General features: G+C 35.3%; 1 protein-coding gene across 1 annotated transcript in view; it reads right to left on the bottom strand.

Annotated features, from left to right (window-relative positions):
* Positions 1–18,270, bottom strand: part of TOMM70 (translocase of outer mitochondrial membrane 70) — a 36,954-nt gene that overhangs the window by 12,598 nt on the left and 6,086 nt on the right. Inside the window, exons 2-6 of the mRNA XM_045540401.1 lie at positions 10,530–10,703; positions 8,663–8,789; positions 6,325–6,434; positions 3,294–3,442; positions 262–469 (exon numbers count right to left, since the gene is read on the bottom strand). Of these exons, the coding sequence (XP_045396357.1) occupies positions 262–469; positions 3,294–3,442; positions 6,325–6,434; positions 8,663–8,789; positions 10,530–10,703 (768 nt within the window). The remainder of the gene's footprint in view (positions 1–261; positions 470–3,293; positions 3,443–6,324; positions 6,435–8,662; positions 8,790–10,529; positions 10,704–18,270) is intronic.

Here is an 18,270-nt window from a genome sequence, read left to right as displayed (position 1 = left end):
GGAAGTGAAACTACCAGATGCTATAGGAAAAAACATTTCCTTTCCCAGCTAAAGATAGATATCATTGATATTTATGTTTCAGATTCATCCACCAACTAAATCATCATTAGGTGTAGTTCCTCCCCACTGCTGTCCCGCAAAAAAAGCCTTTTGGAGAATGGCAGTTGAAATGCTAAAAATCTGGCAAAACAGACCTAAAAGTATCACTGTTTACCAATTTCTTCATATGCATCACACACTCACATACATTTTAAAATGTACCTTCACATTAGCTTCTTTCAAACTGATGACCTTATCTAAATCTGGTTTGGCTGCATTGGCATTGCCAATAAGCAGGTAGAAGGTGGCTCGCAGTAATAATGCTTCTGCCATGTATTTGCCTTGAGCATCGATTTCTTTTGAGCATTCACTTATGATTTTATCATAGTTTTCTTCTTCCATATACTGTTTGGCCTTTAAATATCCAGAACTGAAAATAAAAACAAACATAGGAAATTATTTACTAAGAAAGGATCAAATGCTGAAACTTGCCACATTTAGCACACCTGAGTTAAGCCTAAGTCTATTTATTCTCCCATAACAAGTTAATCAGCCAGTGAGGGACTGGAGTTGGGGGTGGAGGTAAACAAGATCAGGACTTCTGATGCAAATTGGGATTTTCTTGATGTCTTGGATAAAGAGTTTTAAAGAGGAAACAGCAGAGTCAATGGCAGAAACCTGGAAATAATGTCCTGGCTTAGACATTTAAGTGAAAACATTAGCTAAGGAAAGACACAGACTGATCTGCAATGTGAGTAAGGATCCTGTCTTATTCACTTTCATGTCTGTGGCACATCGATGGCACTCAATTGAATAACTAGGAAATAGGAAATAGTCAGGTGAGTTTAGAGTTACAGAAGCCAAGGCAAGAGGTATGATCAGAGCTATGCTTGGTAAAGATCACTCTGGCTGTTCTGTGGAGAATGGATTGGACTGTGAGGAAGTAAGACTAGAAACAGGGAAATATCTGAAGGACTCTCATGCAGAAAATTTATTGTTCATCTAAAAGAACAGAATTAGAATAAGTGGACTTATCAAAGAGGCAATTTTAAAGGGAGATTCAAAGTCCATCAAATAGGACTTTGAAAAATACCCTTAACTACTTTTTTTTTACCCTTCTCTATTTTTAAAAATGCAGTGAGCACAATATCACTTCTTATTCTTCTAAAATTATAATTTTGATTGGGGGTGCTTGTAGAGGGGATTTTTCTGAATTGAAAAGAAATTTCCACTAGATAACATTTGAGGCACCTTCCAAACAAGGCATTGTAATTTAAAGTCATTTTCTCATTTCAGTTGTTATATTCTGTATAGAGAAACTGGCAAGTGACTTAAAAGTTCTGTCGGTCAAAATCTTATAAACTCCATGCTAACCTTTCCTATAACTACATCCTAATGTTCCCTACACTCTAGTTTTGTTCCTTAGGTCACCAGGCTAAGAAAATATAAACAATTATTAAATCAGCTTGGAAGTTATAAGTTCCCACTTAATGGGAACGTAAGTGCTACATATGTATAAACATGATTTCTAAACCTCACAGTAACCCGTTGTGAGGTATTATTAGCTCCATTTAAAAGATGATGAAGCTAAGGCTTAGAGTAAAACAGAATTTAAAAACTTGAGTCCAATTTCAGTGTTCTGATGAGAGCTAGCTATGTCCTACCATTTCTCAATATAGTTTTTAGAATAATGGTATTAAGTTCCTTGTAGTTTTTCTGGGACAAGGACTATTTCCCAGCCAGAAGAGGAAATTATTTACATCACTGTCACAAGAGCTAGATGACATCTTGAACATTTACTTCCCAACTACGATTTTCTGAAAGAGCATATATCAACTAAAATTTGTACTTCTTGGTATAATTATGCACAGTACCTTCTCTTAAAACGTGGCCAACACTGGTAGAAAAATTGGGAGATGAAGATCAAAAGCAATCTGTTCCCTCAAATCTTCCAATATGCTACAGATGCAAAACCCATTTAAGCTTTGCTACTGGAAAAAAATTTCCTTTTCTTCCACACTCATTTAAAAAATGTCATTTTGGCAATGACACTGTACCTTTTCTTACAGAAGAGAGCTAGTCTTAACAGCAAAACAAGTATTGACAAATATGAATGGATACGCAGACTAGATGGCTTATATATGACATATCACTAGATCTCCATCTGTAAAGATAGTATCCTGTACTATGGTGTCAGCTCTCTACAGGATCAAACACAAGAAGCCTAAAGAATGGCATTTTCCTAGACAAACAGTAAAAACTGTAAAGTAGTTCACTTTTGGGGCGTGCCTAAGCATCTCACAGTTTATAATTAAAAATTTCCCTGCACTAAAACATTTGCACGTCGAACTACACAATAATTTTCAAGTTAGTGCCTCTACTCAATACAGTCAACCATTTAACTCAATAAAAGTCATCTAGAGTAGCAGTCCCCAATCTTTTTGGCACCAGAGACCAGTTTCATGGAAGATGATTTTTCCATGGACTGGGGGGGGGATGGGAGTGGTTTCAGGATGATTCAAGCACATTACATATATTGTGCAGTCAAACCTCTCTGCTAATGATAACCTGTATTTGCAGCTGCTCCCCACTGCTAGCATCACCACCTCAGCTCCACCTCAGATCACCAGGCATTAAATTCTCATAAGGAGCACGCAACCTAGATCCCTCGCATGCATTCCTATGAGGATCTAATGCCACTGCTGATCTGATAGGGGGTGGAGCTTATGCAGTGATACAAGGGATGGGGAGTGGCTGTAAATACAGCTTCTCTCCCTAGCCAGCTGCTCACCTCCTCCTGTGTGGCCTGGTTCCAAACAGGCCACAGACGGGTAGCACTAGCAGTCGTGGCCTGGGAGTTGGGGACCGCAGTTCTAGAGAATATTAAGCTTGTGTAGCAAGGGGCAATTCCATCAAAATATTACAGTGGTCAGCAACAGATCTGCTAGAGGTAAGAGCAATGACTTCATACATCATATCTTTTGGCTAGAGAATCACAAAAGATTTTGTAAAAGCAGGGTAGATTCCTGGTAGTAAAACCTGAGTCACCAGAAAAGTAACAGATATATACTATAAAAAGAAGTACTTTTATTATAATAACAATATTATATAATTTTTATACTTATACCTACCTATATCTGTATATCTGTGTAAAGATACCTGTTTATCTGAGATGATTCAGAATCAACGTGGGCTCTGCCAAGTTCATGGTAACAAAAAAACCATTAAGCAGACACCAGGCCTGACATACTCACTTTTCTTTCACTTCTAAAGCTTCTCCTTCCTTGTCTTTATCTTCATCAGACTTTTCTCCTTTAAGCATGGGCTGAGAAATGATATCATCCGTGAAAGAACTGAAGTATGATTTGATAAACTGTGGAGATGGCATCAGAGGTTCACGATTCTGAAATTCAATCACGTTTAAATACAACAAAATGAGAAAACACTAACCAAAGAAGCAGGTACATTGTAGAATACTAAGAATGACTAATGTAAAAATTAGAATCTCACTTTCAAATACCTAAAGAATATTAAACTCTTAAGCCACAGGACAAAAGACAGTAGAAATGGTAAAGCTGCCAGTCTCCTCACCTGCTGAAAGTAGGTTTTATATTTTTATGAAGCGGGGGGAGTAAGGAAGGATGTTCAGTTTCCTTTTTTTTTTTAAATTGAGACAGAGTCTCACTCTGTCTCCCCAGGTAGAGTGCAGTGGTGTCATCATAGCTCACTGCAACCTCCAACTCCTAGGCTCAAGCGATCCTCCTGCCTCAGCCTCCCAAGTAGCTGGGACTACAGGACTGTACCACAACACCCGGCTAATTTGTCCTTTTTTAGTAGAGACGGGGTCTCACTCTTGCTAAGTCTGGTCTCAAACTCCTAAGCTCAAGCAATCCTTCAACCTCAGCCTCCCAGAGTGCTGGAATTACAGGTGTGAGCCACCGCACCTGGGCTGAAAGCAGTTTTAAACGAGAACCTTTCCCCTCTCCAAAGATATAAGATCACATCTTACATGGGTGCTGAAAATGTTAAATCCATTTATCATGGACTTTCACCCAAAGATCTCCATTACAGTGCTGTTGAAAGGCATACTGAAATCACATTTCCTGTTTTGATTATTTTTTTTTGATATGGCAACCTGATTCATAATTATAGGACTATTTTATTTCTCCTTAAATGAGAATATAGATATAAATATAAAAATATATTTAAATATAAAAATATGAGAGCCCTTTGGCTGTGTTATTTCCTCTTCATTTAAAACATAATAAGGTTTTGTTATGTTGTATAAAATATAGATATAAATATTATATATTTATTATATACTTATAATAAATAATAAAGTTTTATTATATTTTAAATGAAGAGGAAGTAACAAAGCCAAAGGGCTCTCATAATATATTTGGATCCTTTATCTATAAAATTCACCCAAAGAGTTTAAAAGAAAACATGGTATTTTAAATGTTTTATGTATACCAAATATTATTACTGTTATTTTGGTAGATTTAATGTAAAGGAATCTGGCTTTGTAAGCAAATGATCTAATCTAGGCTAGATGAGAGGGATATAAAAAAATTAAAAAAGAAATCTGAGGAAAAACCCATATTTATCTTTGTGTACTCTCTGGGGGAAAGATTCAATTTGTCTTAACTTAGGATAATATAAATAAATATTTTTAATCAAATGGTCACCCATCAAGTGATAAATATGCCTAACTTTAGTGTTTTACTAAAGACATTCTGAGGAGGAATATATAGTGGCAATCATTTACCATTTTAGGGAAAAAGCTTAAATAGACATTTAAATAGCACTGACCTGAAGCTGTCTTTTAGTTTCCTATTTCAGCTTAGAAATGAAGCTATCACCACCCTGCCTTCCACACAGGGTTATAAATTTAAAACGAAAATAATATATTACAAATAATGGACTTAAGCATCAAAGGAACAGGATACAGAAATTCTAATTCTGTCACTTATTAGCTATGTGACATTACTCATGTCTACTCTCAGTTTTCTCATCACTAAAATGGCAATAAAAATACTTGCCTTATTTATCTTACAAGGTTATTTATTATAAAAATCAAAACAATAATATGAAAAGTATTTTGTGATTTCCAAAGTGGCATACAGATTAGAAAATATACGTGGAAATGAATTTGTAACCTATGCAAATATAGGTTATTTTATATTTTCTTACCACCTTGCAATCCAACCAGTCTAATTACTCCACAATATGTATAAGGAAATTAGGTTCCTTCCAAGCTCTAATATGATGTTTCACAAAGTGTTTTTGAAGAGCACCAGTCTTATGAGACATTCGAGGGAAAAAAAAAAATTCCATAGTTTAAAGAGACTGACAACCACTACAGCTACATCACTCTTGGAAATTCACAATACATCTTAGTACATCAAAGTCCTGTAGTGAAGAAAACTGTTTCAACTCTGTTTAACTCAGCTAATATTCAGAAATGTAAAATTAAAAATACAGATTATTAAAATCAATTTACAAGAAAAGCAAGTTAAAAAAGTAACAATTGCCTCAATATTACTGAAATTCAGCAGCAAATCTTCAGTAATGGTTAGTGATGCCTGTGGTACTCTCATGGCACTCCAGTTACATATCTCCTGGGACACTTAACCATATCATGCCTTTTATATACTTAGTAACATTCTCTCTCACTAAATTGTAAATTCTATATGAGCAAGGACCATGTCTGTATACCCACCCCTCCAAAATGCCCAGCATGCATCTTTGTTTATTAAATGTTTATTGAATTAAACCATCTATTACTAACAGCCTAAAACCAATGCCCACTTATACAGTACACCTTTAAAAACTCTAATGATATAGAATAGGAGTTGGCAAATATTTTTCTGTAAAAGGACAGACAGTAAATGTTTTAGGCTTTGCAGTCTACACAGTCTCTGTCACAACCTCTCAACTCTAATGTTGTAGCTCAAAAGCAGCCAAAAACAATGTGAGTCACTGAACATTATATTTATAAAAACAGGTAGCAGACTGGATTTGGCCTGTGGGCCATAGTGTGGCAACCCCTAATATAAATGAATTCCAATATTCTCCAGGTACAGTACTAGACACAGCTTATAATCTTATTGAAAAAGGATAAGTGATAAAAGCCCAAGATTACAGAAGAAAGAAATATAACCCAGTTCTAATTTCAGTTGTTACCATTACTACTATGTCCAAGTTTAAGCGGCATAAATCAGAAATGACCCTTCACAATGTACAAAGTACTACCCCTCTATTACCCAACTCAGATTCATTTACCTTGTATTTTTCTTTGGCTTTCTCTTTTCCAAGAAGTTTAAGAACTTTATCGGCTAATAGCATGCTTTGTTGATTTTGGAACCCTTCTAATATACACACAGCAGTGACATCTAGAAATGATGGCGAACACAAGAGTAAATATGAAATTATTGTAAAGATGGTCAGCAGCATCAGATGGGCACAATGTAATTACAGAAAGCCAAAATAAATTCATGGCCTGATGGGGCTGTTTCTTTTCCAATAAATTGTTTGGTTTTGTTTTTGAGACATGGTCTTGCTCTGTTGCCTGGGTTAGAGTGCAATGGCATCACCATAGCTCACTGCAGCCTCAAACTCCTGGGCTTGAGTGATAATCCTGCTTCAGCATGTCAAATAGCTAGGACTACAGGTGTATACATCATGCCTGGCTAATTTTCCTATTTTTTGCAGAGACAGAGTCTTGCGTCTTGCTCAGGCTGGTCCTGAATTCCTGGCCTCAAGCAATCCTCCCACCTCAGCCCCCAAAGTGCTAGGCATTAGCCACCATGCCTGGTCCTAAACTAGTTATTAATACTTTAATTTTATATACTGTGTGACCAAACTGAAAGCTCAAAAAGTTACTCCACTTCTATGGAGTTCCCTTTCCCCACTTGTGAAATGAAAGGGGCTGTACTGCATGATTTCTAATGTTTCTCACTGCTCTAACATTCTATATATAGAAAATAAAACAAGGAATTCAGAAATATTCTCTTCCGGCCAGTAACTCTAAGGCAAATCAACATAGTGTGGCTCTCTCATGTCTGGTCATTTTTATAGGCCTCAGAATTATTCCTTGTCTCTAAAGCCACCTTGCCACAGAGCTCTCAAATAAATCTGCTTCAAAATACCACTTTCTGCCACAGCTCAAGATACAGTGATTTGAATTAAAAAGATCGGTGGTTCCTTAATCTCTCAATCTTGCATTCAAACTATTCAAACAATGGCTGTCCCCTTTCTTTGTAAACTCAATTTCTCACAATTCCACATCCTTGCTCCTCCAAACAAGTCAATCTGCTGTTACATTCCCCTGATAACCTTGGCTAGTGCCAATGTCAGTGTCTTTTTCTCATCCCATTTCTTCTACCTAAAACGCTAATCAGTCTTCTCTCTGCTAAGTATTACCTGTTAGTAACTTCAAGGTCTGGCTTAAAACTTGGGATTCCCTTTTGTAAAGCAACTCTCCTTCTACCCTCTACCAAAGTATGTGCCACCACAAAACATCAAATTTTATTAAAATGTTCTCTAAAACATCCTCATTTGGTAATCTAGATTTTTTTTAAAAAATACTATTTTAAAAAACAATAATTATGGCTAAATCTTATTATTGATGCTTTTAAAGCAGACTTAAATACATAGTGGAAAGAACTTTCAGACTGTAGAAATTACATTTTGGTATTGCTCCATGTCATCTAGAAGGATGTACTTTAAAAGACAGTGGTGGCTCACACCTGTAATCCCAGGACTTGGGGAGGCTGAGGGACAGGAGTGGCTGATTACTTGAGGCCAAGATTTCGAGACTAGCCTGGGCAATGTAGTGAGACCCTCTCTCTACAAAAAAATTTAAAAATTAGCCAAGTGAAATGGCATGTGCCTGTAGGGGAGGGTAAGTCCAGAAGATCACTTGAGCCCAGGCGTTCAAAGTTGCAGTGAGCTACAATCATACCCCAACACTCCAGCCTTGGTGACACAATGCGATCCTGTCTCAAAAAAAAAAAAAAAAAGAGAGAGAGAGAGAGAGAGAGAGAGAGAGAGAAAGCCAGCAGTCTTGGAAGTTGAGATGGCCAATTAGAAGCTGTGGAATATTTACAGCATTTCCTGAGAATGACAAATTCACTTTGATGCTTTGTACCAATTACATAATTTCCAATTGGGTATAAATAATGTTTGAAAATACCAAGGGCCAAAATTAATGTTTTCTTTAATGATTTACCTCAGTTATTTCATATTTATACAGGATAGTAACTGAAAACATGTAGAATCTTAGAAACACTATCCACTTGCTAAAACCTTTTTTCTGATATCCTTACTCATGGAATTATACTAATCCCCATCAGTTGCCAAGTTTATGTGTAGTATATAAGCTCCAAATCTTAATACTCATTTCATTCCATAGTTGAGATCGGAGACAATACTTAATCTTAATTTAACGATTGCAATCTCAATTTAAACGATTAATAGAAGACAAAGTCTCAATTGCAGAGGAGTCCAACTTTTAAAGACAACTTGATTTTTGTATTCACAAGATAGAGTTTCATATATATTTACCAATGACTACAAAGACTTCAGTAATTTTCATATGTAAACACAAAATTACTCTCACCTTCTAAACATTCCTTCTTATTATCTAGCTTTTCATGGGCTTTTGCACGTCTAAAGAGAGCTTTCACATATTTGGGATTAAGTTCAACAGCCTTTGTACAATCTTGTGCCACCTCTTTCCATTTTTGCTGTAATTGAAAGTATTAAAAAAAAAAGTCACACTAAAGGAAGCACTGTTCAACAGAAATCAGTTTTCTAAATTTAATAGGCTGAGTACTAAGAGTCCCACAACAGAAAAAGTATTTCCATACAAAGAGTTAATATCTACAATTCATTGCAAAAGCTCATATAAATATCTGTAATAAAGACAAGCAACCAGATTTTTTAAAATAGGCAGCAGACATACTTAGGCCATCTTTCTACCACCAAATCTACAAACCTACCGGCAGCTATGTACTCATACCATCTCCCTCCTTCCTTTCTGTTAAAACTGGGAAAGCACCCATTTTCATCAAAGGCCAACCCTTCGCTGGTGATCTGGATCCATACCCTCTTCATGTCATGGACTTCACTCCTTCAACTATCTTTCTCTGCATCAATCTTGCTGCTTTTCTACTGAATCATTCATATAAACATAAAAATACTTGCTCTAATATTTTCCATCTTTTAAAAACCTTCCTTTGATTCCACAACTCCCTATAGCTACTACCCTACTTCTCAGCTTCTCTTTCTTGCCAAACCTTCGAAGAGTTGCCGCTCTACTTGATTTCCACCTACTTCACTGGATGCTCCTTCTCAATTTCCTTTGCTCAGTTCTCCCTCTGTACCTAATCTCTACATGTTAAAATCCTCAAGGCTTCATATTGCCTCTTTCCCTAGGTGATCACACCTATTGTCTGGCTTTATATAATATCCAAAATTGGATGACTCCTAAATTTCTCTTTTAGCCCAGACTACTCTCCTAAAATATAGACATTCCTCAATTCAACTGTCTACTTACTTGTCTCACTCCTTCCCCACCTGACCTTCTGTACCCACTGGTATTGAAATTCCTGCTTCTCTACCCTTCACATCCAGTGCAATAGCAAGTTCTGTTGGTCTTCAGCTTTCCTTCATGTCACACGTAGGCTACTGCAACAACATCCTTACTTGGTCTCCCCGTCTCTAGTCTTGCCTCCCTCCAATACATTCTTGACAGAACAGTGAGAACAATGATGCTGTTCCTGCCCTGCTTAAAACCCTTAAATATTTACCATCACACTCAGAATCAAATCCACACTCTACCACAGCCTACAAGGCTTTGCCTGATCTGGTCTCTGTCTATCTTTCCAATCTCATCTCTCTATATTCCAGGAACTTTTATACTTCTTTAAACACATGAAACTCTTGCCTCAGAGCAATTACATAGTTTCCTCTATTTGTAATACTCTCTTCTCCACAGTTTTATGCATGAATCTACTATACAACCATACAATGGCTACTACATACAGAATTTAAAAAGAATGAAACAGATCCACATATGCTGCTGTGATAAACTGTACCAGATGTGGTGGCAACTTAGAAAATACATCACAACAATATCTATAATAGGAACTCATCTTTGATCTTTTTCCCCCTGCATATGCAACTATTAAATATAGAGAGACAAAAATCTGAAAAAATAGCCTCATGCTATTGAGGAGGACGGGGTCACCTGAAACTTTAACTTTCTATACTATCTAATTTTATAAAATCTAAACATATTTAACTTTGGAGTATATTTGTAGCCAGAAAAACTAAATTTTCTTCTTAAAAAAGTAAAAACAACAAAAATCCTGTAATTTCAAAACAGCTTTAAAAAAGTATTAGGTTTATTTGAGTAGCATTAACTAAAACTTTAAGTAAATAAAGAAACAAAAGGAAAAGAAAAGACAACCTAGGGTACATACCAACTGTTCAAAGGCAGCAGCTCTGTTCTGATAAAATGTGGAAAGGTCGACATTCTTCTCTGTAGGGCACAAACTAATAGCCTCAGTATAGCACTGAATAGCTTGTTCATATTTTCCTGCTTTAAAATATTTATTGCCTTTGTTCTTGGCTGCTTGAGCTCTATCAAGAGAGTTCTGAAATGAGAGGAAACAATTATTAAATGCTAATCAACATTCAGAAATAGACTCAGACTACCATAATTAAATGATAAACTGATAAAATAAAAATGGGAGGATAGATTGGTTGTTTACAATGTAAGTTGCGTCATATAAATACATTCATGAGACAAATTCTTAGTAATAGGGTTGCTGAGTCAAAAGGCTTATACATATATATATATTTTTTTTCTTTCTCTTTTGAGATGGGGTCTCACTATGTTGCCCAGACTGGTCTCGAACTCCTGGGCTCAAGTGATCCCCCGCCCCCTTGCCTCCCAAGTAACTGGGATTACAGGTGTGCACCACTGCACCCAGCTAAAGGCTTACATATTTTTAATTTCAAGAACACTCAGACTTTTCCAAAAACGCTGTAATGCTTTAAAATACTGTGTTCCCATCATTCCTGCCAGCATTAGATGTGATAACTATGTTTCACTTTATGCTCACCTAATGAGTATAAGAGAGTGGTTCCCAAATGTCTAGGGGACATTTGACAAGGTCTTGAAACATTTTTCATTGCCACAATTGGGGTGGGAGGAGCACTGAGGAGGAGAGGAGGGAAGGTGCTACTAGCACCTAGTGGTTAGAGACCAGGGATGCTGCTAACATCCTATAATGCTCGGAACAGCCCTAAATGTCAATAGTGCCAAGGTTAAGAAACCCTGGTATAATGTTATTTTCCAATATTATTTTAATTTGTACTTTCTTCACTGCTAAAGAACTTGAAAATCTTTTCATATTTATTGGCCATTTGGGTTTCTTATTCTGAATACCACTTATTCATTTGCTTTGCTATTTTTTTCTATTAGGCTGTTTGTCAACAGTGTAGAACAGATATTGCCATGTTCATTACAATTCTTCCTTCAAGTTTATTGTTTGTTCATCAATAAACCTGTTGCCGTCTCAGTGGCTCCTTTTTGGAAGACCTAACTCACACACTTCATGTGTACTCTATATTAATAGAGAAGTTGTTAGTTAATACCTACTGAGGACAGTTGTGAATACTTCCATCAATATTTAGGAAGCAATAAATCTAGTTATCCAGGTCCTAGCCACTAGGTCCAAGAGCTTTGTGGCATGTCTTTGCATAAAACTTGATTATTGTTTGTCAGCATGATGCGACTTTAACAGATATGGTACTATGAAAGAATCCATATAGCTCTAACAGGTACGCACCAACAAAGCAAAAGCACAAGTATCTGCCCCCACAAATAATTTAAAGCCAACTATGAAAACCAACTGCTTGGGGCCCAGAGTACCTTTTAGTCACAAAGAATAGATGAGATAGCAACCCTTTCTTGTACCTGCTCTTTTCTCCCCTACTCTTGCTTCATTTTTCTTTCCTGCTTTTTCTCCTCTGCTTACCTTTTGTGTCCCTTCTTTAGTCTTACTACAGCTACGGGTTTTTTTTTTTTTTTAAGTATACTGTGCAAAGGATTTGTAGGAAATTCTAGTTTAAGCTACCTAGTATCAACAAGAAATATGTACATTTTAAAACAGATGTGGATGAAAGGAACTAAGAAAAGCACATATAAATTGATAAATTTAACATTTTCCATTTGTCAATAGCCTTAGTCATCTTCCATACACTTTGAAATATAAGTTAAATAGCAAACTTGAAACACATTTCAAGGATACATTTCAGGACTATGAATATATGCCAGGACTAAACTGACAGAGAAACACCCACAAAACACCCACAATAGAAAACAACTAGGAATCCCTTGAGTAGCTGTGGGCTCTGGAGGCAACCATCAGGGTGATTGCTGGAAAACTTGTACTTGAGACAACCTCAACAATCCTCCTACTCCACTGGAGAGAAGCTGAAGCCAGAATGAAGTAAGGCTGTGTCACTCAGAAGAAGTGAGGATCCCCTACACTAAAGAGACAAGTGCCTCTGTTTTTCAAGAGATGACACAATTAAGAATTACTAACACTAAAGGAAAATCAATATGTAAAAGAGAGGCACCCAACTCAAACAGAAAACTAATATCTGAGAAAGCAGGTAAATTAAGCAAATAGAAAATTTATTATCAGAGAAATGAAAGGCTAGCTTGAAGTCAAAAAAAAAAAGGCTGCTTTTAAAGAGTTTCAATTGGAAATCTTGAAAATGAAAAAGATTATTACAATTAACTCAATAAATAGGTTGTATATTAGAAAAGGCATAGCTGAGGAGCAAATTAACAAGTAGAAGGTGGAGCCAAGGAAACCTGCCAGAATGCCATGAAAATAGAGGATAGGGGAAAAGGAAGTTTGGAGAAAATGTTAAATAGCATGGAATATAAATCCAGAAGTTCCAACATTTGCCCATCTAAAGTTCTAGAAGGAAAGGCATAGAAAAGAGGGTCTAAGGAAATTATTGAAGAAATTCCTGGAGCTGAAAGAAAAATTATACATATTTTCAGACATTTTATAGTAAAATTTCACAACAAAAATCCTGGCAATGTTTAGGAAGAAAAAACAGATTAACTACAAAACAAAAAGAACTATGCCTATCACCAACATTTGATACTAAAAACCAATTAAGTAACACTTTCAAAGTTCTGAAGAAAGTACTTAAAATCTTATGTCTAGTATAAAATCTTATACCTACTTGTACTTAAAATCTTATACCTAGCCAAACTAGCATTTGAGGTTGAACACAACAGGAATAGAACTGTGCAACTTCTTTACCACTAAAAATAAACCCCCAAGTGGGGAAATAACCAATTAAAAAAAAAAAAAAAGGCAGGAGGCAAAGGAAGAGGGCAAAGAAACAAAAAAGCAGGATAAATACAGCAATAATCACTAAACATGTCAATAATAATACATGTGAATAGGTTAGATACCCATATTAAAAGACAGATTTTCAAACTGTTTAAAACCAAAAATAACTTCACATTACCTATCCAGCACAACCTAAAACAAAACATTTTTTTTGCCTCTCTGAGGCAAAAAAAAAAAAAGTAAAAGATATAAAAGGCAAACAAAAGAAGACAGTATCAGACAAAATACCACTCAAAAGCATCAGATGAAGCCCAGGCTAGTTTTATTGATAAAAGATACAATCTGTCAAAAAGACACAATAATAATGAATCTTTATGTGTCTAACAAAGCTTTAAAATAAAGAAACTCAATTACCTTTGATATTAAATAGAAATAAAAGAAAAACATTAAACTTTAACTCCTTGCAATAGTTTTTAATGTTTCTAAGTTATTGAGAACCTGCCTAATATATGCCCTAAGATGCTAGGGACAACTTATGTAGAAAATAATGTGGCATATTAAAATGCATATGAGAAGTATGTTCGACTACAAACATACTTCAGATTTATTTAGTACTTTAAAGATCTGCAGATTAAATAAAAAGAACATTCTCTAGGCAGAGTAAATAACCTTGTTTCATTAGCACAAACAAGCAATAAACTCCTTCCTATCTACCAGAAATCTAAGCCTAAATTGTATCATAAGAATACAAGTAGAAATAGTCATACCTAAAAATTGACACACTGAGAGGTACACAAGGCTTCCTCTTCTTAGAAAGATGGATACTTCTTATTTTTATTTAGCAAAATCCACACAACCTAAAACCAACGGAATCTTTCAAGTAGCTATTTACTTCCTATTAGTCAAGTTCTATAAATTTCCTTCTAAAAATTATTAAAAATTCTTAAACCCTAAAGGCGAAAACCAAAGCCTGCTTAATTTCCTTATCGTACTAAAGAAAAATGGTACCCTGAATGACACCAAGTCCAAAAAGCATCAGATTACCTAGGCAAATCACCAAACTGCAAATTTTCTTCTATTGTTCCTCCACTGCCATTCCAGAAAGTAACCAAACTACATTTATGGACAGCACAATCTTGGTAAAAATCCCCTATCCCCTTCTGCTCATCCCTATCTCCATTCTTTTTTGTCCAATTGCTTCCCTTCATCAATAAAAATGCAGAAAAAGAATGGCAATACAGCAGAGAAGTACAGAAAAACTACTTATTTTGGCCTGACAGAATTTAAGACAAAAAGCTGGTTAGTACAGTGCTTGTTCATCAATCAACACCCGTCTTCTGCTCTGCCAGGAACTAGACCCTACTTTTACAACACTGGAGCCAAAAATCAGGCAAAAATTAAAATAAATGTACTGTGGGAAAAGGTCTAAATTATAAAATATACAACTACCGATTTTTTATACTAGAAGGAATTTTAATTCCATCCCACGGAAATCTTTTGCACTGCTTTAAGTCACTTTCTCCATCTACCTTCTCAAGCTATACTAAGAACTTTCAAAATTAAAAGTTAAAGATTAAAAATAAACCAAAGACAATTTTGGAAGTATGTTTTTATAAACGAGAAATGAAGACAGAGAGATCTAAAACATAATGGGAACATCCTGAAACACTAGTATGTTTTTATGTGGTCTATTTGCCTATCCAAAAGCTGCTAAAATGATCTTAAAGACTATAAAGCCATTTAATGTTATTGGAAATCTTTTCAAGGTTCCACAATATTAATATTTTACAGTAAAATTCTGTGAGAATGGATCTTTCCCCTACATTTCTAACAAAAAATTAGTTTCTAATTGATCTGAAAGCTCCTTTTAAGAAGTTAGCTGGATCATGTCATTCTATCCCTACTCCCTCCAAAACCCTCCAGTGACTTCTCACTACATAGCCTACATACAAGACTCTAAACTCCTGTTTTCCCATTCTGGTCATTCTGGCCTCCTACATATAACTTTGGTTGGTTCAAAAAACACTAATTCTTTGTAAAAGAAAAGAGCTGGAAAAGATTAGATACTATGTATTCAATTCCCATGGAGAAAATAACACATGGGCATAAATTTAAACCTTGTGAATGTAGTAAGAATACAGATAAATTACGAAAAAGGAAAGACATTCACTTCTGTCTACTCTGTCACAAGATCTAAGTATTACTTAAAATAATCTATTAGAAAATTTGGCTTTTTCCATCTTTTTCTAAGTTTCATCTCCTCATAATGAGTTACTGTCAGCAGAGTAAACCCCATTGTGACAAATTCAACAAATATTTGAAGCCAAGTCTTATAGGGAATCGTGAAGTTAATGCATGAAGTAAAAATCACTGATTGTCAGACTTACTTCTGAAAAATTCTTTGGAAGAACATGATACTGGAGATATGAAGTGAGTGCCAATTATTATTCCCATTTTACACATAAAGCTACTAAAGCCCAGACTGAGAAATTTTCCCAAAGCAGGATTCGAACTCAAGCAATCAGACCCCAGATTGCCTGAACTTTGCTTCTGTACTTCATAGGTAACATAGTTGGTTTATATTTAGGGGCCATGTCTTATAAAGAATATGAATCTTTATCTTTAGAATCATGCTCAGACTCACACTCTAATGGTAGCCCCATAAGATAATGCACCAATTCGTCCAGTGATATTGCAGCTGTTGCAATGCATTACTTACACTTTCGTGGTGATGCTGATGTAAACAAACCTACTGTGCTGCTGCCAGACACATAAAAGTATAGCACATACAATCATGTACAGCATATAATACTGATAATGACAGTAAACCACTATGTTTCTGGTTTATGTGTTTATATATACTATACTTTTAATCATTATTTTAAGAGTGTACTCCTTCCATGTATTTAAAAAAAAAAAGGGTTAATTAACTGTAAAACAGCCTCAGGCAGGTCCCTCAGGAGGTATTGCAGAAGGCATTCTTATCACAGGACATGATAGCTCCACGTATGTTACTGTACCTGAAGACCTTCCAGTGGGACAAGACATGGAGGCGGAAGATAGTGATGACTCTGACCTTGCATAGGCCTAGGCTACTGTGTGTGTTTGTGTCTTAGTGTTTAACAAAAAAGTTTAAAGTAAAAAAAAAATTTTAAATTTAAAAATAAGAAAAAGCTTGTAGAATAAGGATATAAAGAATATATTTTTTGTAAAGCTGTACCATGTGTTTATGTTTCAACCTAAGTGTTATTACAAAAGTTGAAAAAGTTTAAAAAAATTAAAAAGTTTATTAAGTAAAAGGTTATAGTAAGCTAAAATTAATTTATTATTGAAGAAAGAAAAATATTTTTTATAAATTTAGTGTAGCCCAAGTGTACAGTGTTATGTCTTAGGCCTTCACATTCACTACCACTTACTGACTCACCCAGGGCAACTTTCAGTCCTACAAGGTTTACAGTAAGTGCCCTATACAGACAGGTATACCTTTTTTTTTTAACGTGTTTTGCCATATTTTTACTGTACCTTTTCTATGTTTAGATACATAAATACTTACCATTGTGCTATAATTGCCTACAGAACTCAGTACAGTAACATGCTGTATAGGTTTGCAGCCTACAAACAATAGGCTATACCATCTAGCCTAGGTGTGTAGTAGGCTATGACGTCTAGGTTTATGTAAGTATAATCTATGATGGTCCCATGATAAAATCGTCTAAGGATGCATTTCTCAGAACGTATTTCCATTGTTAAGCAACACGTAACTGTACATTAGATGATTAGTAAATTGTGCAGCTGACAAGCAGAAAATTATTAGTTTGAAGAGTAGCAAATGTATATACACATACATATAAATCCAAAACTATGTGGGTAAGACACAGGATCAAAAGCAAAGAACTCAGGTAATAAATCTAAGAAAATAATGAGAAACAATAAATATGTCTTTTTTCTCTTCAACAAATATTTATGTGTACTGAAACTTGTCAAACAAGAGGCAAAACCTAGCAACCTGCCCCCCAGCTCCTGAAGAGGTAAAATCTACTCTGGAAAACAAGTTACATTTTGAAAGGAAAGCTACAGATACCAAGGGGTAAAATTTAGTGGAATACAAAGAAAGAAAACAATCAGGGTTTGCTTAAGATATTCAGTAAAGGTTACTCACGACAATTTCCACTGAAACAAAAATGACTCACAAAGGACAGTCAGGAAAGTACTCCATAGAGGAAGAACAACCCTAAAAGGATTAGCATACACATAGAAGTTCAGGAGTGGGGTAGGGTAGCGGGCAGACAGCTTCTAAAAATCCAAAAGAAAAAACAAAAAAAAGCCAGCTTCTAAGAACAAGTGCTGTGACATAACTGTATGACAGAAAGCTTTCACTGATATAATTTGGCAATAACGAACCACTGAAAATTCTAGCAAGTGTTTATGAAAATGTTATTCTGATGATCACATACAGTCACTGTGAAAGAAAATGAGCTATATAATTAGGCACATTAATCCATGTGAGAAAATAAAATCGGTATTAACTTGTCACCATAATGACACATTTATATCCAGCTATAATATACAAGAGGTGGTTTGATAATGTTTCTCTTAAAGTGATTTTATTCCCTTAAATGTGCCAAATTCAAAAAGCATTTTTATTGTACCTGAATCACAGCTTTACAGAAGTAGCAATCAACTCTGGAACACTTTCTACATGAGAAACAATCTTTCAATACTTATTGAGCAATTGTTACTTTTATATGAATCAAACCTAGGATAAGAAAATACCTAAGATAATAAGGAATCAAATCTAAGAAATCAAACCTAATAAGACAGTCCTTTCTCATCTCAT

Source organism: Lemur catta, chromosome 1, assembly GCF_020740605.2.
Source record: "Lemur catta isolate mLemCat1 chromosome 1, mLemCat1.pri, whole genome shotgun sequence".
NCBI classification, from domain to species: Eukaryota; Metazoa; Chordata; class Mammalia; order Primates; family Lemuridae; genus Lemur; species Lemur catta.
The sequence above is the reverse complement of the archived record's forward strand: the minus strand, read 5'-3'. Positions and strand labels throughout refer to the sequence as shown.